We start from the raw sequence: 26,862 nt of genomic DNA, 5'->3' as shown, positions 1-26,862 counted from the left end.
TCCTTATGATCCATTCAAAAGGGACATGCATTTACCCAACTCCTATGAAGGGATTACATACTTTTTTAAAAACTGTCAAATGAACTAGTTCACAAACTAGCAAGCTACCCACCTAACCAGTAAGCAAAGTTTGTAAATACGTATAGCTTGCAAGCTAGCTGGGAGCATTAAAAGTATTATGTAGCTCACTAGCAAGCAACAATGTAAAAACCTTGTATTGCAGTCTTAGAAAAATGAGGAATTTGAAAAGAAACAAAGAAATAACTCCTCACCTTACTTAAATGCAACAAATGTCAAGATTTTCATGATAACATGAAAGGCTTAATACGTCCAAGACAATTTTGCACATACCATTACATATATTCCCCATATACGTATTGGTATGATCAATGTATATTATTAATTGCACATTTGCTTATAGTTGATTAAGCAAATATGAAAATGTGACTTTTGCTTAAACTTTCCCTTTTTTAAGTCGCAAAGAAGTATGTTGGTACTTAACAGAGCATGACAATTAAAAATAAAATGCAACAAAATTAAATCAACATTAACATGCTACCTCTGAAAGTTAATCTCAATCTTTAGGAACTCTATTGCCTCCCAGGATTTCTGTCTCACTAGAGAATAACAAATGGGGAACATGTAAAATCAATGCATCATTCGTCCACCATGGAGAAAGGCAAAAATAAAATAAAAAACATGTGAAGAAACAAGACAAAAAAAGAGCTATAGATACTCTCTTTGCACTATTAGGTCAATAATTAAGTAGCCTACTTTAAAACCACCAGAACAGTGGCAAACTTGCCCTGTAGAGGATGTATGCGTGCGTGCGTGCGTACACACACACACACACACAGTGAGGCAGATGGTTTTGGAAGTAAAGAAAAATTCAAGGACCACAAAACTTGGTTGCACCTGGGAGCTATAATGTCTCCAGATCTACCATCAGAAACCAACTCCGTGCCAATAGGCTTTTTGGATGAGTTGACAGATAAAGCCTCTTTTGAGGGTAATCAACAAAAGTAAGTGTCTGGAGCTTGCTAAACAGCATTGGAACTTTGATTGTGTTATGGTCAGATGTATAATACCAGAAAATATTATCAAAAAAGTAGACAATAAGTTTTATGGTTTTGAAAGAGGAAACTTCTCCCAAGTTATTTGTATTTTGGTTATGATCTCTTCTTTATATAGTGCAGTGATGTTTTATTATTAAGATGAACATCCTTAAAGAATATGTTATTAAAGGGAAGAAAGTATCATAGAAACAGCAAACAAGATCTATTCAGGCAAATGATGATGCAAATTACATGGCATGCATTTATGAAATTTTTTTAAGCATTCAGAAGCAAACTGCCTATTGTGGTCATCATTCAAATTCCAATTCTAAATCAAGGGTATAATATGAACATATGAGCATTAAGTAATTACATACAGCACTGAAAAATACAAAAACAATTTGTGTTCAGGAACAGGTCCTTCCTCATTACAACCTCATATATACATGGTGGGGCATTTTACCTTAAACCTAAAGTTACATCACAGTACTACATGGAATATTTGCAGGAATCACAATTTAACAATTGTACAATGTGTCTAAGAGATTTTCATATTAATTCTGGTTTTAATTATTTATGGTAACTATAAATTCACATTCAATTTTATTGCAAATCAGTTACTTGATTAAAGCTTAAAGCTAAATCAAGTAACATCATTTGAGTGGTGTTACTTTAATTCTTTAAAGGTAAATGCATACAATTTTAGTCAAAGTTTAATGTTTTCCAAATACCGACAGTTAATGCAGTTATAAAGCTAGGAAGAATCTATTTTCATTTTAAAAGGGATAAGTCACATTGAAAATAAAATTCTAAATGTTTTTTTTTTTTTTTTTTGCTTTTAATAGATTTTTTGATACCATGAACAAACACACATCCATTAAGTGATCCTCAAAAGCTTTTAACAGAAACAATATGCGGTTGCAACAGCATAGGAATTATAAATAGTTTTCCCACCCGGAAATTGATTGTTCTTATTGGCATGCACTTATTGTATGTCGCTTTGGATAAAAGCGTCTGCATACGTACATTACATACATGTACACATGCAAGCATTATGCCTTTACTGCAATTTACATGTGTACCTGCACATTGATGTACTGTGAAGAATTAAGAAATGGTCCATTGTAATTACTAAGAGGCTATCAGTGTGAATCAGTCACACAATCAGTCAAACCATCACTGTACAGATTTTACCAAACACAGAGCTGTTTACCAAACAGAATCTTTAATGAACCACAATGAACCAAATTAGTAACTAGTGTTCAGAGATAGAGTTCAGAGGTAGTATTTGTAATTTATTCATTTAAGAAAATCTCACATTGTTTGAAAACAAAACCCTGTTTAACATTGCCCCACTGACTTCCAGTCACATTGCTTAATTTACTTTCCAGCATCATATGGTGTCAAATGTCATCACAATCCCAGTGCTCCGCCTACTCACAATAATGTACATAATCTGGCAATACTCGCACTGCAATTTATTTTGTTCATCAACATTTACATAGAGATAACCTCCTTAAGGGGCAATATAATGAATATTCATGAATATGGGATGAATTCTGAAAAGAGAGAGATAGTAGGGTAATATCACAGGCCAAATAAGGTATCACTTTACTCCACATAATTTGTCATATCGATTACTTCTAATGATTAGTGTAGATAATAAGTATATCCCTATTCTTACACATGCTTCATGTTCTGCTGGGCACTATATGTATTATGCTTGCAGTATAATAAGGGGGCACAGTTGTGTATATCAATGTATTACGTCCATCACATTTAGCAAATTATTTATTTTTACACACATGCACAAACCAGCGACTTGTGATAGAATGTATTTTTTGTATGTTTTCCTGTTTACATACCAGTTTATATCTTCCGGTCTATTTTCTTGTTTTTCCACTCCATTTCTCTTCTACCCCTTAGATTTTCACTCTTTGGCCATCACAGGTTTCATGGGACTGTCACTTAATTTTCTAGTGCAGCCAACATTCTAGCACATACATTGAAGCAATCATGCTCTTGGTGGCCTCATTTATCTACCCAGCAGCGACCTCTGGTGGAGTCATAAAATGCAGGTCATCTTCACGGTACTGCATCATTACTGTCATGACGTTTGGTCATTAGTCCTAGTTCTGATTTGCGAGAGGGGACAAAGAATGCAGCATTTGACCCTGTGCTACACATAAATTTCAGTGGTGGACTCATGGCCTCAGCTCCAGATGTTAAACGCCTTTGAAAGATTTGCATTATTTTTTACTTGTATTGAAAATTCTCTGATGCAAGACCTCATCAGATGGCTATATGCATGCATACCTGGATATGTTAATTGATGGTAAAGAATATAGGTATGCGTGGCAGAGAAAGATTATAATTCCTATTATTGCATTAGATTTCTTTACAACAACCTAATGTTGCATTCTTTATATATCCAGTTCAAAGATGCATGAAGGTGTCTTTATAGAAAAAAGCAAGCATGAAAAAGACATTGTCTATTGAGAATCAATCATTTTATTAACTATGTACTATTAGATGTTAGCACCCAACCCCCAGCATTTCTCTCTAGCTCGTATAAGAAACGTATGCAGATTTAACAAAGTGATCTGCCAGCACTTTAGTGCATCTGCCATACATTACTCTGACAGTTCCTAACCAGGGCAGCTGTGCACTGAATTAGTTTACTGTATGTGGTCAAATAATCCATTTAAATGTGCCATGCAAATTATTTATTCCAATTTGCATTTTAATTAACTCTTGCCTTTTTTCAATTACTTAATGTTTTCCCTTTCCCCTTAAAGACTAGATCTATACATTCCACCTGATCTGTTTACTTCAGAAGGTGCTAGAGTGAGAATTTCTACCAGTGTAACCAACTATTTAGAAAAATGGTTATTCTACTGGAATGGTTAATGTTCGTTCCAATTAATTTTAGAAGTGAACATCACTAATGCATTCAGTTTTGTTTGTTCATATTTAGACTAGACTGATAGACAGGGTATCTTATAAAGGTCAAGTTAACCATTTTTGTTTCACAGTAAATACAATTTGATAGACCTGGCCAAAACTTTAAAGATAGTAACCACGTTTTCTTCATCAAATTCAGGGCACCTCCAGCAAAGAATATTCAATGAATTATAAGATTTAATTATTTGAATTTGCAAACCTGACGTTACAAGTTGATTTGTAAAAGAAGATGTGAGGAGAATGCAGGGGGACATAAGTCAAACAAGTTGTGATTATGCATTTTAGGATATTATGACTCTGAACGCTCACTAACAAAAGCACCTTGCAGGGTGCCACAATTAAGCCGCTTTCACATGAAAAGAATCAAATGTTGCGTTCAATGACAAATAATGTGGTGACTACACACGAAAAGAATCAAGTGCCGTCAGCTCTTGATACTTGACATCATCCATACAGGAAAGGCGTTGGTTCGGAAAACAGTAACATGCGGTGATAGTAGTATGTTGACTGTCGTATAAGGCTAATTTGTGAAACCGAAAATCGTGGTTACATCTCAAAATGTAAATGCTCCAGACAAAGCTGTGATGCAATTAGACGCATTACGATAGGTCAGCTTCAAACAAGGTTAAAGGTCAAGTTATTTGGACTTTGAGGATCAGAACTCAGCATTAAATGAGCATTTGAGCCGAGTGCCACCCCAGGCTTACTGTTGCTGCCAAGTCAGTTTATTATTCAGAGCATCACAACTATTTCACAGAAGTTCAGAGCTGGAGGTTTTGGAGTATTTTTAACAATCTCTGAACTTCACCTCCCATAAGCCCCTTTACAAAACATATTTCTTTGCTTTCTGCATAATTAATGCAAAAGAACCCAACTTTTGCAACTGAAATAGCTTTTTTCTCATTATTCTGATGTGTGTGTGTGTGTGTGTGTGTGTGTGCGTTGCATTCTTTTCAAATATATGCTGAAAGTAGGGCATTCAAGGACATAAGCTGCTTTGAAGTGTTTTGCTTCCTTTTCAGTAATGAAGGAACAATCATAATAGACAATCACCATTCCTCTCTGGCTTGTATGTGCACAACCAGGTGTACAACATGAAGTCAAAATATAGTTAAAAATATAATACATTTCAAACATCACTACAGGTAAGACTTGATGATTTAATTTAGGAAACACCATGGATCTATGCCATATTTCATTTAAAAACAAGGAAATAATATATGTCCCTCATGCAATAATGCCTGTCTGTACATCTAAATTAATGTACGTGTTCATACAACATGTCCGATGGTTAGTTAAAATAATTGATAAAGAGGCCCCTTTATATTATCGATGGCCACTGATTCAGTTACAAAGAAGGCAATGAAGGCATTAGATCAAATGCTACTAACTGTAATAAACACAAAGTCTGAAATTAAATGTCGTCCTTTATAGCTTGAATCTCATTGCATTGTCACAATTTTAGAATGCAATGGAGAGTGGTGTGCTGTTCATTACAACACAGACATTTGAGAGCCCATTTGAGAGGAGCAGTATATAATTTAACTTGATGTTTTATTATGGTGACCTTTAAGACTGAATTTCAGTTATTATAAATTTTAAACGAAGTGCCAGTACAGTACTGTAGCAATGAAATTATTCATTTGGATATTTAAAATTCATAAGCATGATTTATTTTTAATGCACATGTTTTATGTTGGCCGTGGCAGCAGTAATTTTAAAAGAAATAAAAACAAAATAGCATTATACACAGAAGCAGTAAGACAATACAAGATATTATTTTTCCAAAATGTGGTATAAACAGGTGTCAATGACAGCACGGTACAGTCATCTCTATTAATGTGTGTGCAAAGCTGTAAATGTTTTCCATTCTCTTGTCTGAATTAGTCAAATTTGTTACCTTCCTGTAATAACTTGAGCTCTGATACTGTAAAAGCTTTAAACTATTCAAATTTTTCAAAGAGTACTTTACGAAATATGACTCCTGAGCTGAACTCAGACCTTTTATGCTCCCTGTGGATATATCAGAGGAATTCCTATTTTGGGCTTCAGCTGGCTGCCTACATCATGTTTACTGACTGTTTATGGAATTCTGCAAGTTGATAGGCCAAACCCAGCAGAGCAAAATGTAATGCATAAATACATCCCCAAAGTGTGCCGATAAATTTGATAGTATAAGAAGCAGTTTTGGTGAAAGGCCTCTGCAAAGAATGTGAAGCACACAGGACTAGATCCGCTATTTGAATGGCGTGTTAAAATGTGGGTCCAGAGTTATCATAACCGCTATGAGGTTAATGACCCCCTCCCCTAAGACTAGCTGTGTAAAGCAGTTTTACACACTCACTCTGAGGTTTATTGATAAGACATAAAAGGGGACATAATAATATTAAATGGTAATAATGTTTTCAAACAAATATGGGACTTGCACACACGCAAAATTGTATTTTAGTGTTCAAAACTAGTCAAAACTAATTTTAAGAAGAAAAGTAGCTGCCATAAATTGAACACAATATTTAAATGACCCAACTTTCAATCTGTCTCAATATCAAAGTCAGTTATCACTCATCACAGTAATACATAAAGACATAAAGAATTCTCTTAATATAACTGGGTATTTTCACCCATTACAAGTGATTAGCCAACCTTACACACAGTGTTCTGAGCCATTACTGTGCCAAACACAAGTAAATCTGAACCAGAGAATTAAATTTGCCAACATGTAATAGGAATTAACCACAAAAACTACGAAGTGAAATGTTTGTATTTGCCAAAAGCCTCATAAGACAGGAAATTAAAGTGATCTGACCAAACGCTAATATCAGCCTGCTCTCCACCAAGGTGTATCAGCACAGAGCTTTGACAACTGGTATGCAGTCCTGTGTATGTCATCAAACAATATATACTCACTACTGGGCAGATTGCTTAAGATTCAAACCTTCTCTCAAATTGCCTAATTACAGGCTCCCATTGTTCTGTTTGCTTAGAATGATGGAATATTTCAAACTGGGAGAAGCTAGTCTGATTTTAGGTACCGCTTTGTCTCTTCCGCGTTAGATCTATGGACAATTCATTATCAGAATTTCAGAATTTTGAAGGCTCATTCAAATTTAATAAACTTTTACAGCCACGGAAGTATAAAAATAATGTGCGTCTCAAAATGACCGACAGACTGAAGGGTCTAGCGTTAATATACATTGGAGTTAAGTTAAATATTTTTATGGCAATTTTTGGGGGTGTCCACAGCATAGTAATGCCGTAATGTAGCTATACCAGCTACACGCCAATTGTAGTCCACCTGTGAAATGGCATTGGTTTTGAAACAACAGATATTGAGGTTTAAAAATCACTGTCTAATATTGGAGAGCTGACCAGCATAAACATACCCAGGTAAGTAGTAATTTTGTGATGCGAAGTTTGACAAGTTGCGCTATGCGATCCATCAGTGGCACAAGGGAACCGGTGGATAAAACCAATTATCAGCGATTCCTTGGTGCTGACACTCGGGAATGTGTGCAAAACTCTGCCTGTATTATTCATCGTTCTCCCCTCACCAATGGCTGCTTTGCAGAGAAAGAGGAGGGAAAAGATAGGAAAAGCTTTGCGACTATCCGCGGAGTGTCAGCACGGAGCTGTCATCACTCTCCTGACGGAAACTCCCCTCTGAGCCGCGTGTGATCAGCTCAATCAGTGGCGCGGGGAGCCAGGTCTTTTGTGACTTTTGCGCCGTTGACCTCGCAAATCACCGGGGCTGTGTTGAGGCCCGACTCCTTGGCAGCGCTCGCGCCGAGCAGCTGTGATTAAATCTGGAGGAGGGGAAGAAAAGGCCTCAGAGCGAGATGAAAGACCGCTAAGAAAATGACAAGGGACCCCCGGAGAGGATCTGTTTCTGTCACACAGAGCAGGTGGCGAGGTTTCAACATCTGCCATTCCTCCCGTGGCAGCGTACCACAGGTCTGCTCACGGGGGTTAGGGTGGGAGAAGGCAAGGGAAGGGCAAGCGGGGAGTGTTTAACCGGGAGCAATTAGTATAGAATGTAAAAGACAGATCAGGACTCTTTGGAGCATTATGTCTTATTTTGTTAACAGGCAGGCTTAATACCACTGCAATAAACAAACAGCTGATTTTAACAGTATTTACTTTATTAACACTAAAGAAAGTGGTCCTCTGTCATTTACATGTAGCAGTCCAACCCCATTAAGCTATACTACATAATGTATTTATTGGCATGACCAAAAACATATTTCTTCACCTTGATTATTAAAACTAGTCATTTTCAATTAATACATTTTTTTGGTATATTTTGATCAGTATGTGGATGGAGGTTTGAATTAATAAGGAATCTTAATATACACCCACAGCATAAGATACCTTGCCCAACAGCAGTTTCAGTCTCCAAGTGTATTAAATGAACAAGCAAGAATACAGAAGCAGCTGGGTAAACAGAGGTGACCCCTAGTGGCTAATTCTCAGAACACATTTTATGGTGAAAAATTGAACATCCCAGATTCACCAGATGACAGCAGCTATTTATTCATTGTTCACAGTTATTATTGCAGACAGAAAACAGAGAACTGCAAAATGATTTATCCTCAGACTATTTCCATTTTAATATAATGGAATCACCACCTCAGTAACAGCAGCAACCAAAGAATTGCTGATCTTGTTTGGTTTAGTTCTGATGATCAAAAAAGTTTTACATTTTTAAAAGAAATATCCACTGGAAAAATAAAACAAAACACACAAAATGTAGTTATTGGTGAATTAAGAATACTGAATATTGCTTGTTTTGGTCCGATTTCTAAATTGCTTGCTTTCTTATTTACTTTTTTTTTTTGCAATAAACAATAAACTACTTGCTGACTATGTAGTTCCAAATCATCCATTTAATTACAAATACTTACCAGACACTCTTTCCCTCAGTGACTTACAATGCAATAGACACGCAGAGATCAGAGATTAGAGTGCAGTAAGGGCGTTTCCAAAGATTGTTGACTATTCTTTGAACATAAGGAAGCGGTTTAAATGGCTGTTAATTTTCCTGAAATGTAAGTATTCGGTTGAAAGCATATAAATTAAGGCCAATCGGCAACCATTAAAACACCCATGAACAAAAGAACACCCCGTGTCTCTAAGTTTACAAATAGTACATAAATGTGAGAAAATTGAGGCCAGTTATGTAAATTCTATCTTGCCTAATTTAAAGTAGTTCACAAGTAAGTTAAAAAAGGAATTTTCATTTCATCATGAGAGCAAAAATATACAGTGCTCAGAAGTAGGCTACATACATCGTAACAATTACCATTCCAGCCAATAGGGCATTCCAGTGCACAAATTACACATCCTAACATTCGGGGAAAAGGGCAGACAAGACTACTCTGGTACTCTAATCACAGATAAACAGATCTCTGTTACTTGAATTAGGTATGCAACAGTAAATTTGCACTCAAACAACTGAGCTGTCCTTGTTTTGATTTTGTACAGTTTTGTAAATGCTCCCAGGAAATACAGGATACAACTATAGGATTGCCATAGACTTAGCACTGGGAGATCACAATAAAATTAGCACAATGTCTGAGGCCATCTCTGAATGACCTCACAGTGAATGACCTCTCATAATCCCACCCTAAGCCATGACTTTCTAGTTTCCCCAATATTTCAAAAAATGGTCATCAGATTATCAAGAGGATGCGAAATGAGGTGAAGACATTCAGGGTAAGAAGGCTGAAGTAGGAGTAATGCACACTGGAATGATGCAGCCATTGATACATGTCAAGTAGGCTCAGAAACAATGGAATGTTATACAGAAGGGGATGGAATCAGTAATGTCAGTGAGTGCCGTCTGAATATAGTCCTAAGACCCCACAATTTATTTTTGCCTTATAAGTGTCTGGTCTTAAACTCAAGAACCATAATACGGTTATTGTACTAGGGTGAAGCAGTACCTACACTACAAGGGGCATTCAATAAAAATAAAATAAATAATATATTTCAAAATATTTTCATTGCAACATGTCTTTGTAATCCAAGACACTTGTATTATGTCAAAAAATGCTTCAACTTTTTTTTCTGCCAGGTCTCAGGAGGATATATGAGAGACTAAACTGCAGGTTGGCAGCGTTAGTGCTGTCAACATAGAAGACTGGGAATTGGGCAAATGTGGAAACACGATTAAAGCAGAACTAAGATGAGGCATGTGACTCGGAATTGAAATTAGCTGATCAAAAAAAGAGAAGGGAAGTGGGAAACACATTCAGATAGAACCATCCATCCATCCATTATCTATACCCACTTATCCTGGTCAGGGTCGCAGGGGGATGCTGGAGCCTGTCCCAGCGTGAATTGGGCGAGAGGCAGGAATTCACCATGGACAGGTCATAAATTTATCGCAGGGCGCCCACACCATTCACTCACACACTCATGCAATTTAGAGTCTCCAATTAGCCTACCTGCATGTCTTTGGACTGTGGAAAGAAACTGGAGTACCCAGAGGAAAGCCACGCAGACACATGCAAACTCAACACAAATAGGCCGAGGTGTGGTTCGAACCCAGGACCTTCTTGCTTGGAGGTGACAGTGTTACCAACGGTGTTCTTTTTGACGGAGCCAGTCATGTTTTATCATTTTCAGCTGCTGGCCACTCCGTCTCTACTGGCCTAGCATTAGCAGCTTCGCATAGCATGCTTCTACTCTGAGTTTTTAATGTCAACATTAGGGCAATTTATGTAAGGATGAGTAGTGGTCCCAACCCTGACCTCTTCACTTGCATTACACTTGCTCATATGCTTTTTTGTTACTCTTTGTAATCAACCAGTTTTCCATGAGGAAAAGTCTACTCTACTCTACTCTAAGCATCATGGGGTTGACAAGTGTCCTTATCTTATTGAGCAGGAAAGAAGAAAGTACTGTAGCTCCTGTCTATCTGGTAAATGCTCTCCCCTCATGTACTCCACTTGCAAACTTTACTCAGGAGAGTGATTCATAGTACCAAACAACACACTTGTTAATGGAAAATAGGAGAAAGGAAGAGACTAGAATTATTTCAATTGCCAATTGAACAGGAAATTTCTATGCATTACAAAATTAGTTTAAAACTAGAAATGAAGAAGGTGCCGGTTCCAATTTCATGTATTTGGCATGATGAGGTACTTTGAATTATAAATCTCCATAATGACCAGGAGCAGACCTCTTTGTCAGATGAGTGTTGTACATGTACATTAGGTCACATGGATGTTGTAACCAACTGGCTAGACAAGGCTTGATATGCTGTAGTAATATTTTAATGCTTGCCAGGTGTATAACAAGCAGGGAAGTTTGATGTACATTGTAACATTGGTCAAATTAATAATATTAACTCAATATAAATGATGACAAATATTACATGTATATGAAAAAGGCCTCACTGTCTAGTTAGTATGTGGTATTCATACTTCCAATCTTAATGAAAGCATTATAAATAATGATACCACATTTTTCAAGACCCATTTTTGAGTTCAATTAGGTTCTGACCTCAAAACAACCTTGAAGAGGAGAATCAAGCTGACATACACAAAGGCATAAAACTTTACTTTATACCGTTGGTTTGCCAATGCCACAAACATTTCGGAAAATCAAGCCTCATTATCATTATCATTACCATTTATTCATTTAGAAAATGCTTCACAGATGCTGAACAGATGAATGAAGGGAAATTTTGATGTTTTATGAAAGCTGCAAGTGCATATTAAAGTAATCAACCAAGAGTTTAAATGCATTCCAACAAGCATTTTGATTAGATGGAATTAAACTGTAGTTTCATCCACACTTTTAGCTGGTGTTGCCAATCGCTTCCACATCCCCATGGTTTTCAATACATTGCATTTGTCTTTACGTAATTTTGTCCCACATGTATTACATTTGCCTTTATTTATATGTGTACCACATTTATTGCTGATAACAGAAGCTATACTGAAGAAATAAAGGAAATACAGAGCCATAACCAGGACTAAAAGCCACAGCCCTCCGATTCCTAGTCCAGTACTGTAACCAGTCCCCATGGTGGTAACCAGTCCCATATTGTAATAAGATCTGAAGTAGCAAATGTCTTTTGTTTGTTTGTTTTTTGTTCTACAGCGGTGTACTACCCCGGTATTCAGATGTCCAATTGATTGTGAACAGTGGGACCATTGAATCACACACAAATTCTGTTCAATATTGTGATATGTGTTTATTTGACCCCAGTAAGTTAATACAGCTAGGACACCTGATTCAACTACTTACTGGTCTTTGATCATGATCCTGACAAGCAGATTCAGGTGTCTTGGTGCTGGTCTAGAACCAAAACCTGTTCAGACCCCTGGGTATAACGGGGGGGGGGGGTCAGAGATTTGGTCAGGTAGGTACCGGTCATATGGGAACTGGCCCCATAGTGCTACCCAACCCTATTCATGACTCGGGCAGCTACATGACTACAAGATGAGCCCTAAAACCTTGGACTACTTTTGCAGGATTTGCCCAGCCAGGGGTTTGTTCTGTGGGGCTGCAGCTGGGTACTATTGGAGTGCTTTCACAACAATGTTACACGCAGACATTGCTCACTAGAGCCAGTGCGGTTGGCTCCAGTACAGGTGTGTCAACCACCCGTTTCATTGTAAGTCAATGGTAACAATACGGTAAAAATACGAAGTCAAGAAAAAGTAGTCACAGTAGGTGTTTTTTCTTTGTCTAATGTGCCCCGGTATGCCGATTTGTTAAGTTATTGTGCTATTTGGACAAGACCAGTGGTCTCCAACCCTGGTCCTGGAGAGCTACAGGGTCTGCTGGTTTTTGTTTTCATCTTAAAATCAGCACCTAACTGAGACCCAAGACACCAGGTGAGTTGAGTTAACTGTGTAATCAACTGATTTATGAAGTGCAGAGTCACTATGAAAACCAGCAGACCCTGTAGCTCTCCAGGACCAGGGTTGGAGAGCACTGGACAAGATGGAAATATTTTGTGGACGAATCAGGGACAGTCTGTGTCACTTCGAGGACTTCATGTCCATACTGCGCAGTCGCTGGCTCCAATTTGTACTACATGGAGACGCTCAGGAACTACACTTCCTGGGCTTCAAAACGCTTTTCACCAAGCCCATGGAGAGTCAATGGGTTTCATCACAGTGACTTTGTCCATATTTTTCTACAGTCTATGTTCTCTAGTTGATTTGAGAAGTTGTCTTTGTTCAATTTTAAAACTGTTTTGTGCATATTCTCACATTCATTTAAAGATTTGGGAAACCGTTTACAGATGTGGGAACCCATTCTACAGATGCATGCCTTTTGCTACAAAAATACCTCCATACACCCTACCCATAGACATTAGAGAAGCAGGCTCTTGTTGGATGATTTCAAAAGCAAACTTAAAACCCCTTAAACTTAATGTTCTCCCGTTTTTACTTGTTCTAATTTTTTTCGATATTTTACGCATTTATTTTTATTTGTTCGTATTTTTATTTCCTTTTTATATTATAATTTAATTGTATATACTTTTTATTTATTAATTGTATTTTTATTATAATTTTCTTTCCACTGCTATAGCTACGCAAACCACTTCGACCTGCATCTCTGTGTGGAACGAACAAAAAATAGCTAAGAATGCAGTCCAGTACATAAACAGTGATGCACCAAATGTTCCGATCAACAGTCCCCTTTTAGCGTCCTTAAGAGGAGGGCGGGCTATTTAACATACGAAACTGGAAAACAACTCGTACGGTAAGTCATGATAGGCCACACGTAAATATGTATAATATTGTTTTAATTGATTAAACGCAAAAAGGTTATATTCATTTAATAATTTATCATAATTAGCTTGATAGCGAGGCATAATATGAACGCGAGTTCCTGGAAATTCGGCGAGTTGGTTTGCTAAAACGCGTTTAGTTACTATACTTCACGAGTCAATCTTGTAAATTGAATTAATACATTAGCAAGTTACAGTTTGCGACTTATTTTAATGGGTTACATGGCTAGGTAGTTTTTTTTTAATTAAACAAAAACGTACAGGTGGTGCATTATAGGGGTAAGTTACCTCTGTGGGTACGTTACCTTGTCATAAAATTTCTCCTGACGGTGAAGAATGCCCGACTTGTTTACATTCTGGACAAATGCGACTGCTGATCAGAGCTATCGATGTTTCCGTCGCTGCACTTTATACGCAAGCATTACCGGAAGCGCTGTCCTAAAATTTCAAGATTCATCCCGACCGGTTCAAATGGTTCAGACACCTGAGCGGTTGCGAAATATTGAAGAGTCGACAGTGACATATTGGTAACTTTATATACAAAGAATGAATACATGAAGCTTACTTGAATTGCGATGTATTTTTGTGTCATTTGATGTTCTTCTCCTGGCACTGAGGGGAGTTCTGGAATAAGGTGCTGTCCTATTGCCATGCATTTTCAATGATTCCCCAATAACATCTTGGCTGTGCTAACGGTTTCATTAACCCAAGAACATGGCCGACGCTCACTTCATTTTTCTTATGTACTAACTATGCATTCTCCCCTTAATTGTATGATGGAGTGGCGCTCAGATGTCTTTCATGATTTCATATGATAGGCCTACTGAAACACAGTTGTAGGCTGAAGGGAACTTTGACAAGGTGGACCCTACAAAACTTTATAAGCGCACAAATATAGCATTATTTCTTAAAATAAGAAAGTGTACTCACTTTTGAACTATTATGCAGCTTATGCTTCAATAAAAACTTTTTGTACATCATGTATACTCAAGCAGGCTCCAGAAAATGATACTAAACTACTGCACAGGTAGTAAGCCACTAGTTCTGAGTGGATATGTTACTTATTGAGTTTTATTAACTAAAAAGTGAGCCACTTTAGTCTGACCAGTTTAGTCAGACTAGTGGGTCTACATTTAAAGTTCACATGTAGCCTACTGTTTTCCTTTTCTACTTGCTTTTTTCTAAGGGAGTGCAGTGTTATATGGTTTAAAACACTCTGCACTATGATGGCATTATAAACAGATTGAGCGTGATTGACAAGTGTTTTATTTTTATTTTTATGCATAGTAGGTTTGATCTAAATGCAGTTATAGCATATTGCCGTTTGTCCAACGATGGGATTTCTCAATATAATTGTGCTGCTGTGTTAAAACATTTCTACGCTTGCAGGTCAGGCACTCTTCACTTTAAGAAGAACGTTTAGGACAGCGCTTCCAATATTGCTTGTGTTTAAAGTGCTGCAATGAAAACAGCAATATATTTACTTTGCTGTCACATCTGTCCAGAATGTAAATTAGTCAGGCATTCTTCACGGTCAGGAGAAATTTTACAACAACCTAACCTTAACGTTTTGCTGAACACTGTTGGGTACATCTTGAATGGTAGTTGGCACCATGTTACCTCTCTTCTGAAAAGTTATTTCCTTCATCCACTTTGTTCTGTATTTTTTAGGATAGACGAATGCTGTTCCTGGGCATAGGTCCATTCCGAGCCTTTGGATGTCGAGGGCAGTTGGCTGTAAAAAACTGTAGATGGCTCATCGCTGGTGTCCAACCCCGCCTACATGGAATTTGCCAGATGCAACTCACAAGGACAGCGCCTGTCAAGTGCTGTCGCTTGTTATCCACATTTCCCCGCATCCAAGCTCGTGAGAAACCCGAAGACCCCCCATCACATAACTTTACCCTTATCTACTCATTTCCAGCCATCAGGATTCTCAGAGTAATTTCCAGGCTTAAGCTTGCGCAGACAGGAATTACTATGCTACTGCTCCCACCTGTACATTATCTATACTATCAGGGCCAAGTCACATACACTTTGATGTGTTACAGCACTGGGATTGCTGTCTTTGCAGCCATCATGCTTTACTCCCTTAGTCACTACCTTAGAAGAGTTGTGGGCATGATTTATCTGGATAACTCAAAGACGACACTTAAAGTCTCTCACCTGACCTTCTGGGGGAATCGACGTGACCTCTATCTGCCTGTGACTGATGTAATGACGCTAGGAGACACTGGTGATTCCAAGAATGAGCCATTACTTTGTTTGAAACGGTACAGTTGTCCAGACACTTTGTATTTTTCTACACGGTTTGGACATGTGATGGACAAGCAGGGCTTTGAGTTGGTATTTGGTAAATTCTCATAATGATTCATTTGAAACTGTCACAGGCTTATCTCACATTTCCTGGCCACTCTCTGTTTTTAAAACTGAATTCATAACATTGTCTCCCATTGTCTGTTGGGTTTAATTGGAATATAAGGATTGAATATGCTTTTGTTTTGGATGATTGATTGTTTATTAGTTGTGATATCGATTGTCAAGTATGAATTCACCTAACAGTAAGCAGTGTGTGCAAGTTCATACTTGGTGAGTTTCAGTCATGCCATTACCTACATCGGTTTTTTGCAATAAAATATAGGACTATTATCTTTAAAAGAGTAGTGCTGGCATTCATTTCCTGCTGATAAACTATTGAAATCAAATATTAATCAGCATAATGATACTTATTTAATAATAATGTTTATCAATACATGTTTACAGTATGTGTTTGTTGGAAAGTAACAATGTTTGATTTTTGTTCATTTCATCACAATTTCAACCATGCCAACAGATGTTTTAATGTACAAAGAAACATTCATACATAATAAAGTATTCAGGAAGAGAGACGAAAACATCATAGACTGAGTAGTAATTCATTTTTGCCATTGGCTAATATGTTCCCTCTGAATAAATAATATTGTCTCTAAGCTTGTATTCTGTCTTTAATGTCATATTTTGTCTTCCTTTGCATTGACTCAGAAGGAATAATTTTCATCAGCTGCTAATATCTCGCCCATGTTTATAGATTTGAGGATGAGTTTGTTGCATGTGGCTTTATCCATGACATTAAAGTACCTATGTATCTAGCGGTATACAGGAGGTGATGATATCAAGCTTTTTAGAGAGAGTGAGTCCTGTTACACCCTTGGACAATTCTGCTCCACCATATTACATAAACTTACTACCACCTGTGAACACCGCATACCATTTCACAAGCCTTCCAAAAGTATGGTAACGGTAGAGTGAAATTTGTTATTTTTGCTATGTCCTTTAGGCATTTGGATTTGAGATTAAAAGATGAATGAGAAAAAAAGTACAGACAGTCAGCTTTTATTTCATTGTATTTACATGCATATGTGTTGTACCATTTTACAGAAATGGCTGTATTTGTGACTTTTCTGTTAGCTTGACAAGCCTGCCCATTCTGCCCATCTCTGACCTCTCTCTTTAACAAGGTGTTTTCACAGAACGTCCGCTCACTGGATGTTTTTTTATCACTCCATTCTCTGTAAACTCCAGAGACTAGTGTGTGAAAATCTCAGGAGGTCAGCTGTTACTGAGATTCTGGAACCACCATATCTAGCACCGACAATCAAACCATGGTCTAAATAACTTGGATCATGCATCATAATTCATTCATTTCCAGCTCATAGCAAATGCTGGTCCTTGGTGAACCCCTTTGGAAATGTGAACAACTTCACAAAGATTCTCAAAGGCAACTTTTGAGTACGAAATCACTTCCATTATGATTATCAACCATACCATTGCTGCCATAGCAAAATATGATTCATTCTTCATGTTTGTATTTAATGATTTATGTTTGTTTCCCAGAGTTGAGGTAAACATTCCCAGAATGCAAGTTTGTCTGGTTTCCTGTATGTCTTCTGAGCTTTATCTAAAAATACAAGACATTTAGCAGGAAATGTCTTGGAACACTTTCATGCATATAATACTTGCATAAATACTGCATGCTAACATGTTACATTGTATACCTATTCATACTAAATTCAACAGCTCCACCTCTGCTCTAGCAGGAGTGTTCAGGCCCCCAGACTCAGCCCCCCCCCCCCCCCCCCTTTTTCCTTGGACAGTTTCATCCAGTGCCTAGCATGTCCATGTGAATCAGTTTTCTGTTTTCTCCACCGTCTTCACATTCTTTCCCTTACTCCTGTAATTACTGGCTTTGTACACAGCTTGTTACACACATGACACTTACCGGCTACAACACTATTTAGTGTTTATCCAACCTGTCCTTAGGAGGGTGACATAGTTCCAACCATGCTGCCTAATCATTTACTGCCCAAAAGGTATTGCCTGCATTAACCCCCATATCTTAACAGGCCTGCACTGCATGTCTAGTCTGTGCCTTTTACACCTTTAAAAGTAATATTCTTATCATGTTAACACCAAGCCACCATGATCCTGATATGCCTTCTATTTCCTCTCTCTCAGTCCCCAAGTGATTCTCCCTTTTTCTACTTTACTCAATATCCTCAGTTTCCTGTTGTCTATCTCAGGAGTCTACATTTCTACGATCAGGCTGGAACTAATACAGCCAACAGCTACAGAAGTTTACTTGGGGTAAAGTGAAGATACACCAGAGTTGTCAGTAACACAGGCCTACAGCCTTTATCCAGCCAATAGGCTGTTTCTGTACCTATTTATAGACTGAGCCTTGTGGTAATTCTTAGCCTGGAGTACATGGACCTCCTCACAGTTGCAAACACTTCCTCCTCACTCCTAAATGCTTCCTTATACTTGGTACAGTTTTACAAATGCCACCACTTTCTTATCCTTTTTTATTTATTTATTTTTTTACCGCAGACTGAGAATGCTATGCTGGAGAAAATGACACTCCACCCATCCATCTCCATTGCATTCAACCCTTTTTCATGCTTGCCTGTAACTTACCATGCCACTTGCATCTGCCATTCAACTACATCATGTGCTACTTATACTTTAATACCCCTCCTTCCTGAAGATGAATGATGCCACTGCAACAACCATGACAAAAAAACCACCTTATGTAAGCATTATACAGATTATACACTCAATGGCCACTTTTAGGAAGTATTATATCTAGTGCTTGGTGAAGTAGGACTCTGTTGCCTCCAGAACAGCCTGATTTCTTTGCAGCACAAATTCAACACACTGATATATTTTGGTCCATGCTACTGCCCCAGTTCCTGCATGTTTTTTGGCCACACAGTCATGCTGCGAACCTCCCGTTCCACCTCATACCAATGCTGCCCTTTTGCCCTGGGGACTGTAAGGGCCATTGGAGTAAACCGAAGTCACTGTCACGTTTGTGAAATCAGCTTGAGATGGCGTGTGCTTTGTGACATGCATGGTGCATTATCCTGCTCGAATATCCACTTGAAAAAGACTGTGGCCATAAAGGGATACACATGGTCAGCAACAATGCTTAGGTATGCTATGGCATTCAGGGGCGACATAGCTCAGGAGGTAAGACTGATTGTCTGGCAGTCGGAGGGTTGCCGGTTCAAACCCCGCCCTGGGCATGTCGAAGTGTCCTTGAGCAAGACACCTAACCCCTAACTGCTCTGGCGAATGAGAGGCATCAATTGTAAAGCGCTTTGGATAAAAGCGCTATATAAATGCAGTCCATTTACCATTCAAATGATGATCAAGTAGTATTAATGGGGCCTGTATGCCAAGAAAATATTCCCCATACAATTACACCTGCACCACCAGCCAGCAACATTGACACAAGGCCAGATGGATGCATGGACTCATTCGGTTTACATCTGCAAATTTAGATTGGTCTCACCGGGCAACATTTTTCCAATCTTCAGATGTCCAGTTTTGGCAATCACATGCCCACTCTAGCGTCATTTTGGAAGAAATTTATTTTGATGTCAAATGAAGGAAGCCCAATGGGAAAACTTTCTTTTTGAGCAGAAATCAAAGATATCAGCTGGGGGCAACATTATATTTGGTGCAGAGTTTGAGAACTGATAGCTGGCCGTTGGGTAATTCCCTATGGAAGAGTACATGTGCTGAAAAGAAATAAACAAATAAATGTGGAATTGCATAAACAAATATATAAATAAATACATTATTTTATTTTGAAATAATGAAATAGTTCACACCTCATCACTGTCCTCTTCACAATAACGTAATTATTTTTAATTTCATAATACATTTGTGCCAAGTTACATGAACAATATTGTCTATAGCTCACACAAATTAAACAAGCTGTATTTCAAAGCAATGCTACCCAATATTTCCTAAATTGTTTCAACCAAATTGGATGTGATTTCTTTTTTTTTTTGACCATTTGAAGACAAGAGGATGAGGGCCGAACAGCCACTACCCATCGCTAAAAGTTGGCCCACTTAGTTCTGGGACAACCGTTGTACAAGGGCGGAGTGATTAGGAGGTGAATTTGGACCGGACCTCACAGTTCTACCTTTTTCACCCGATGAGTCAATCACAGCGCTCATACTCGTTTTTGTGCGGGTGTGTCCGTGCATATGACGCGCCGATTCATACGTGTACGCAGGTGCGCGCACAGTGACATAAAACCGTGTGGACCAAACTGGAATGAAAATAAATCTTTTATCATTTTCTGTGGGGCTCAAAACATTATGTTTATTCAAACTGGCACTTCAATATGGAAATTAGCTTTTGGCATCTAAACTGCAGTACCTCGAATAACCACTGGAGTTTGCGAGCTTCACGGAGAATGGGTTTGACTTGGGTAGGACCATAGACACGATGACGTGGCGACCGTAGACTATGGTTCCGTGCGTGCGCTAATCCGTATGTCATGTTGATAACGTGAAGTGAGGGACAAAGATTGAAATGGTGCATCCATGTGTGATGTACATTTGTGTATATGTGCGGCGTAAGCGTAACTGATGCCTGTGAAGACGTTCAAAACCTTTCAATTTGCTACTTACTTCATCGCGTATTTCTTCGCAATTTAAACGCTGGTAGCCAAGAATACTGCTGGTCGACTGCCTAGCGACCAAAACATAAAATGGCCCTTCCAGGCGTGGATACAACAACGTTATGCTTATTTGATGTCGACGGAACACTTACTGCAGCTCGCCAAGTGAGTTGAAATTAGTATGTAGCCGTTTAGATCGACAGTAGCACCGTCGTGTTGTCGCCGACTCCTGTTAGCCAATGTACACGTCATTTCATCTGTGCTAACAAATGGTCACAATGTAGCAACAAAATGTAGCTAGCTAATGCTATCCGTGACTTGATAGTGTTTAACGGCGTGTCTGTGTCATTTTGTGCCGGTTAGCTACCTACATAGGTCCATTAATGAATGAATTCGTGGCTTACTAGCGAGTGTGGTTGGTTCCTGGCAGCTTGTTTACTATCTTTACTACTTTACTTATATGCCAGGTGGTATGCCTAGTTCTGATACTCACGGTATGCCTCGCTGCAGCTGGCCAATATGTTGGCAACTGCAAGTGTAACATTCTTTGGTCTAGGTAGCTAATTCGGTATTGGAAAATGAATGATTCACCACCACATAGCTAGTATCGATTGTTCAGTTAGTCTATAGTTTAGTTCACGTTCCATTTGACCATTTAGTTGCCTTACTTGATTGCTCGCTGGCTGGCTAAATCAGCTGATTTACAACTAAATTTATGGTTAGCTCATTTCGTCTGTTCACTCTGTTTAGCTAATCTGAGACATAGATCGACGAAGTATAAAGTCGTTAGCACACAGTTCATGTTAGCTACCAAGTAAAGATATCAGTTTCTCTTACACGACACACTAGTTATAAAATGCAGTGACATTACGGTGGCTGTTTCCACCTGAAGTCTTGAGTCACTTTATACTTCTCAGCCTCTCTGTTTCAATTTCAAGGTGATTTATTTGGATGACATGTTCAGTAGCAGTGTGAAGCTAGCGACAGTAAGGACTTTCGCGCGGGTCTGAAAATTTCAAAATAAAAGTCCGACGAGAAAACCACTGTTACGTTCAGCAAAATGAAATTAATTAAGGAAAAACCGGACTGCAGTTGTCGTACTATATTCAGTACCGTGTTGCCAAAGCAAATGTTACAAAGAACAACAGTAATACAAATAAATCTCTACAATCTGTTAACTAATATAAATACATTATCCTAACGTTATACATGTATAACGCTTACAGCTTACAAAGTAAACAACATACAGTATATATAACGTAATTATCTCTCTCTCTCTCTCTCTCTCTCTCTTTGTGTCTCTATAAAGCTGTATGATGCAATGCAATTTAATTAGAGCGAAATTGTTAAATATTGTTTGCTTCCTCAGTAAATAGGTCTACTATCAAAAAATTTCCTCAGTTTTGTTCCTGTCCTTTTCATGTATTTTCTTTCTACTGCTGTTTATAACGAGTTTTTTAAGCCATGTATGTCCCTCTACAGAAAGCCACACCTGAGATGCATGAGTTTCTAAAGAGGCTGAGACAAAGAGTGCGGGTAGGAGTGGTGGGAGGATCAGATTTGGAAAAGATCAAAGAGCAACTTGGGAATGATGGTGAGTAAAACCACACTTATGTGTATAGCAGTTACAGTACTCATTTGTGTTGTCTTTTCTCTGGACAAAAAAAACTGCCCCAGTACAGTAACGTGGATGTTGTGCTGCAGGAAATGCTGTCTTTGTTCAGTCATTAAACGAAGATGGTAAATCCCTGTGATCATGAAAGATCCTATCGCAAGGTCTTGAGGGTTCCCTGGTGTCCTGGTAAAATTCCCAACCAGGCTCTCAACCTCTCAAGTAAATGACCACGATCATACTGTGGTGGTTTAAGTAGTGCCCCCATCCCCCTTTACTGTAAAGCACTTTGAGTTGATGAGATGTAAGGCATAATATAGCCTCCATTTAGTAGTATTATTACTAAATTAAGGGGCCATTGCCATACACTTCTGTGGAGACACAATTCTTACACAAGCTTTTCAATAAATCAAAAGGAGTACCACCTGAGAATGTCATGATTACTTACAAATTCATGAAGTTAACAGTTGTGAAGTAGAAACTGGCATAGTCTATAAATCCTTAGCTCCCCAGTTTATGAATAAAAGAGTACCAGCACATTTAGAAGATATATTTTCTAACGCAAAAAGAGCTTAGGCTGTATAATTTTTGCTCTGGCAATATGAGGGTGTGGAAATTAGTTTTTTTATTAGTTTAGTGATCAGTGGATCCAATCTCTCTTTGATTTGTTGTTAATTTGTTTTGTTGGTAGTGGTGGATAAAGTGGATTATGTGTTTGCTGAAAATGGACTGGTTGCATACAAAGATGGGAAACTAGTTTCTGTGCAGGTACGAGAGCACTTTGCCAAGCCATTCAAATTAAAATCACAATCTTGGGTATCATCATCTGTTTTTAGCATTTGTTTGCTTTGTTTTTCAGAATATTCAGGCTTATTTGGGTGAAGATCTGCTGCAGGACTTCATTAATTTCTCTCTGAATTACATGGCAAAGATCAAACTGCCCAAGAAAAGGTAAGACAAGCACTTCCAGGGGTGACTGCAAGATTGCAAATCATCATCAGGCTACCAGGATTCATATTTATCCCTTTTGAGTCAAATGAAGTGTGCATATTTTCTGATGGTAGGGTACAGTAGACCTATTTTTTGTATTTGAGTTGTATAACATATGATCGTTTAAATGTTAAGGGTAGCAAAATCCAAAGTCTTTTTTTGAGTGGTCAAAGAGTGCACATTCTTTTTGCAGGTTTGTTTAATAACAATAAAGTAAAACAGTCAGGAAAGGACTAGTTTTCTGTTGCTTCACACCCAGATATCATATTTGAACCCAGGTAGCATGGTTAATGAATGTCATTGGTTTATTTTTCCAAAGGGGAACTTTTATTGAGTTCCGCAATGGAATGCTGAATATCTCTCCGGTGGGCAGGAGCTGCAGCCAAGAAGAACGAATTGAGTTCTTTGAACTTGATAAAGTAAGTCAGAATTGCATTACGCGTCACTCTCTTGCACTCTGATCAGCGTGCATAGACTAAAGATATTTAAATCTTTTTTGCATCACCATATGTATACACAAGTGGCAGTGGGGAAGTACGGTGTGTAGAAGGTAGATATCCATCTCTGTGTTACTCTTTTTAAACATTGATTTATTTGCATAGTGAGGGAGTGGATTGGAATTTAACTATTCCGCATTACAATCATTTTGCTGAACTAATACCACAATTACTACCACAAACGTTGTATAAACCTAATGTTTTCTTGAAGCATGGTAAATCCTTTGGATTGCTATTACGACAGTGGAAACTTAATTAGCAGGTTTTTATTTCTTAATTTAACATGAATCTATGCTTTATTTATGTAATTACTCTGGTGTATGCTCCATTCAGAAGTCTGCTTGTTTTTTTGTTTTTTTACTTTTGGCCACCTTTACTTATATGTCTGTCTCTGGGATTTTCAGTATATTTGTATTTCAACTTAAGATAATTCATGTCTTCCCTTCTTACAGAAGGAGCACATCAGAGATAAGTTTGTTGCAGTCTTACGGGAACAGTTTGCTGGAAAGGGCCTGTGCTTTTCCATAGGCAAGTACATTCTTTTATTTTGTCCACTGAATGGATTATTCATTCTCAATTATGTAAAAGTCTGTCTTTTAAAACTGTTTTTGCTAATGGTTTCTGACCAGGGGGACAGATCAGTTTTGATGTGTTTCCTGATGGGTGGGATAAACGTTACTGCCTGGGAATTGTGGAAAAAGACTGCTATGAGAAGATCCATTTCTTTGGCGACAAAACCAAGCCAGTGAGTTTCATCTGTTGTCTGCTGCTATTGTTGTTGTCATTACTATTCGCAACTTACTAGTACTTCTACATTGTCGGACATCCTTTTGAAATTTTCTCATTTTTTCTGTTTACCCAAGGGAGGTAATGACTATGAAATCTACGCAGACCCCAGGACCAGCGGCCATGAAGTGTCCTGTCCAGAGGACACCGTGCGCATCTGTGAGGAGCTCTTCTTAAAGTGAGGGCCATTCCTAAATCCAGGATCACAACTGCAGGGCAAATGAGGAGAGTGGACCTCTGTGGTATAAGTCTTCATTCAGACTTTTAATTTGGCACAAAATCATACGATACTGGAAGGACCATTGTCCATTGAAACTTGATCTACAGATACTGCAGAAAAGTGTATTTAATACTCTGGCCTTTGCCCTAGGAGGGATTGTGGAATTCAGTTTGGTCAAAGTAATGATATTTTGAAAGAAATTCATGCATTGCTTCTGTTTTCACCTTAGGTAATTCAGTAAGGTGAGCCAGAAGCATACCAGGGAACTGTGTGTTAAATGAAGCATAATGATTATTTTAGGGCCGTCTTTCCCAAAGAAAGGGAATGTAGTTTACAGCGGTATTTCCCAAAGACAACCCTTACTGCCCCTGAGACCCAAATGCAAATATGTAATAGTGCCAAGTATGTGCATTAGTAATGTTTTCTGTGAATGGCAGCAGCTACATATTGCACCTTCTGAGCCTTGGGATAGAAAGGACAATAGGTCAGGTCCTGAAATGTGGAGTTTAAACGTGTTGGCCATCTTGAAAGTTAAAAACATTTGCACTTTTTCTTGCAGTATATTTGTGGGCGGTCTGCCATCTACTGATGATTATGCTCCATATAGGATAAAGTTACTGAGAGTCTGGTCCTTATTTGAGATATGCAAGCTTTTTACACACTGTCAACTAAATCGGACTTGTTCTCATCAGAGTTATGTATACTTTCTTTGAGATGCCAATCTGTGTAACTTCATGGTCCATCCTGAGTTGCTCTTGAATTAGCTTGCAATTGCAGTAGCCTGTCCTAACACCTGTACATAGATGGAAAACATGAATTTACCAGTTCTCAGTCTGTTGTATTTTCCCTTTGTAAAACCTATTATGTAGTACTACAAGGCATAGGTGGTTTAAAATGAAGTAATCTATAATTTGTCTGTAGACATTTCATTTCTGTATCTGTCGCTCAAATGACAATATGAAAATGTTGTTTGTAAGAATCTACAGACCCGTGAATTGGGTTACATTTGGGTTACAGATACAGAAATTAATGGAAACCTGGCAAAACAAGGCAAAACGTAACTAGTTGCTAAATGTTACCTGAAGCTGGCTGACTTCAGGGAAATATTCTGGGCCAGAGTGTTTTTTGGAAAGCACTGATTTAATTTTATATCCTACAATATTTACAGTTTATTAATAAATGGGCTAGCAATTGTGATGACATTCAAAAAAATTAACATTTATTTTAACTGTTAGAATTATTCATTTTAATATGTCTGTAAATTGCCATAAACAATCTTGGTTATGTTGTATGTTAAACTATTGTTGTCCACATGGAACAGGGAGTTGAGATGTTACTCCATATGCTGGTAGGTAAGTGTATGACCTTTTCATGCAAGCAAAGGCTGGGGAGATAACACTAGGTAAAAAGTAATTCAGACTCAAGCCAGATTTTGTGTAACTGGGAGTTAAATGGGACATGCCTTCTTTTCCGTTAGACTATGTCCCGAAAGCGCAGCTGTGGCATATCTCAAACCAGGATCAGGCTCTGTGTTAATCATTATATGGAATGTTATATGATCTATTAATTTGTAAAGTAGCTGATTCAATTTAACATAATGAGCATCTTGTTCATTCAATCATCGGAAATGTAACTACATTTGAATAGAAACTATGTGGTATGAAAACAAACATTCTTTCCCAATAAAGTTAGTAGAAAATGATGTTATTACAATGGAAAACATTGAATTCATTACATTGAATCTTCGCTAAGGATGGTCAATGTGAAAAATATACGAAAAGCTAGGTTATGCTGTCATACAAAAAAAAATATTTTTCAATATTCCCAGATAATGAGTATGAATGTGTGAGAACTCGCTGTCGTGCAACAACCAGATGGGTGCTTGAGATTACCTGCTGCATGTCCCTTCAAATTAAATGCATTTCCATGAAAAGGACTGGAAATTTCAAGATTTGCTGGATTCCAAGTTCAGTATTGAATTCCACAATTCCATCAGAATTCTCCACATCATACAAACCACGGGGCC

At 38.1% G+C, this 26,862-nt stretch overlaps 2 protein-coding genes and 1 long non-coding RNA gene across 7 annotated transcripts in view; 2 read left to right on the top strand and 1 right to left on the bottom strand.

The window, feature by feature from the left end:
* Nucleotides 1-14,144, bottom strand: part of LOC118220079 — a 173,387-nt gene extending 159,243 nt beyond the window's left edge. For all 3 annotated transcript variants that reach the window (XR_004763906.1, XR_004763907.1, XR_004763908.1), the window contains exon 1: nucleotides 14,079-14,144. This is a non-coding gene — a long non-coding RNA (uncharacterized LOC118220079). The remainder of the gene's footprint in view (nucleotides 1-14,078) is intronic.
* tmem186 (transmembrane protein 186) lies at nucleotides 13,645-16,749 on the top strand. 2 transcript variants are annotated; one of them, XM_035403695.1, is made up of 2 exons: nucleotides 13,645-13,745; nucleotides 15,445-16,749. In XM_035403695.1, exon 2 carries the CDS (start codon nucleotides 15,454-15,456, stop codon nucleotides 16,138-16,140), a length of 687 nt encoding a protein of 228 aa, XP_035259586.1. In that variant the 5' UTR covers nucleotides 13,645-13,745; nucleotides 15,445-15,453; the 3' UTR covers nucleotides 16,141-16,749. The 2 variants fall into 2 exon arrangements, with proteins under 2 accessions (XP_035259586.1, XP_035259587.1); XM_035403696.1 differs by lacking the exon at nucleotides 13,645-13,745 and adding an exon at nucleotides 14,187-14,300.
* A 3,804-nt stretch (nucleotides 16,750-20,553) lies between these two features.
* Nucleotides 20,554-26,763, top strand: pmm2 (phosphomannomutase 2). Of its 2 annotated transcripts, none has more exons than XM_035403694.1 (8): nucleotides 20,554-20,896; nucleotides 22,194-22,325; nucleotides 23,035-23,111; nucleotides 23,203-23,294; nucleotides 23,653-23,752; nucleotides 24,283-24,358; nucleotides 24,460-24,575; nucleotides 24,694-26,763. In XM_035403694.1, the coding sequence occupies exons 2-8, from the start codon at nucleotides 22,196-22,198 to the stop codon at nucleotides 24,796-24,798; spliced, it is 696 nt and encodes a 231-aa protein (XP_035259585.1). In that variant the 5' UTR covers nucleotides 20,554-20,896; nucleotides 22,194-22,195; the 3' UTR covers nucleotides 24,799-26,763. The 2 variants fall into 2 exon arrangements, with proteins under 2 accessions (XP_035259585.1, XP_035259584.1); XM_035403693.1 differs by having other exon boundaries at nucleotides 20,556-20,896; nucleotides 22,214-22,325.
* The last annotated feature ends 99 nt before the right edge of the window (nucleotides 26,764-26,862 follow it).

The sequence above is a fragment of the Anguilla anguilla genome, chromosome 2 (assembly GCF_013347855.1).
Source record: "Anguilla anguilla isolate fAngAng1 chromosome 2, fAngAng1.pri, whole genome shotgun sequence".
NCBI lineage: Eukaryota > Metazoa > Chordata > Actinopteri > Anguilliformes > Anguillidae > Anguilla > Anguilla anguilla.
The sequence above is the reverse complement of the archived record's forward strand: the minus strand, read 5'-3'. Positions and strand labels throughout refer to the sequence as shown.

Bases quoted from the DNA above. Each gene is read 5' to 3' on its own strand.
- tmem186 (XM_035403695.1), top strand. From the start codon at position 15,454: ATGCTGTTCCTGGGCATAGGTCCATTCCGAGCCTTTGGATGTCGAGGG.
- pmm2 (XM_035403693.1), top strand. From the start codon at position 20,822: ATGGCCCTTCCAGGCGTGGATACAACAACGTTATGCTTATTTGATGTC. The intron at 23,295-23,652 runs GTAAGACAAGCA...ATTTTTCCAAAG, and splicing joins ATCAAACTGCCCAAGAAAAG to GGGAACTTTTATTGAGTTCC. The intron at 24,359-24,459 runs GCAAGTACATTC...GTTTCTGACCAG, and splicing joins GGGCCTGTGCTTTTCCATAG to GGGGACAGATCAGTTTTGAT.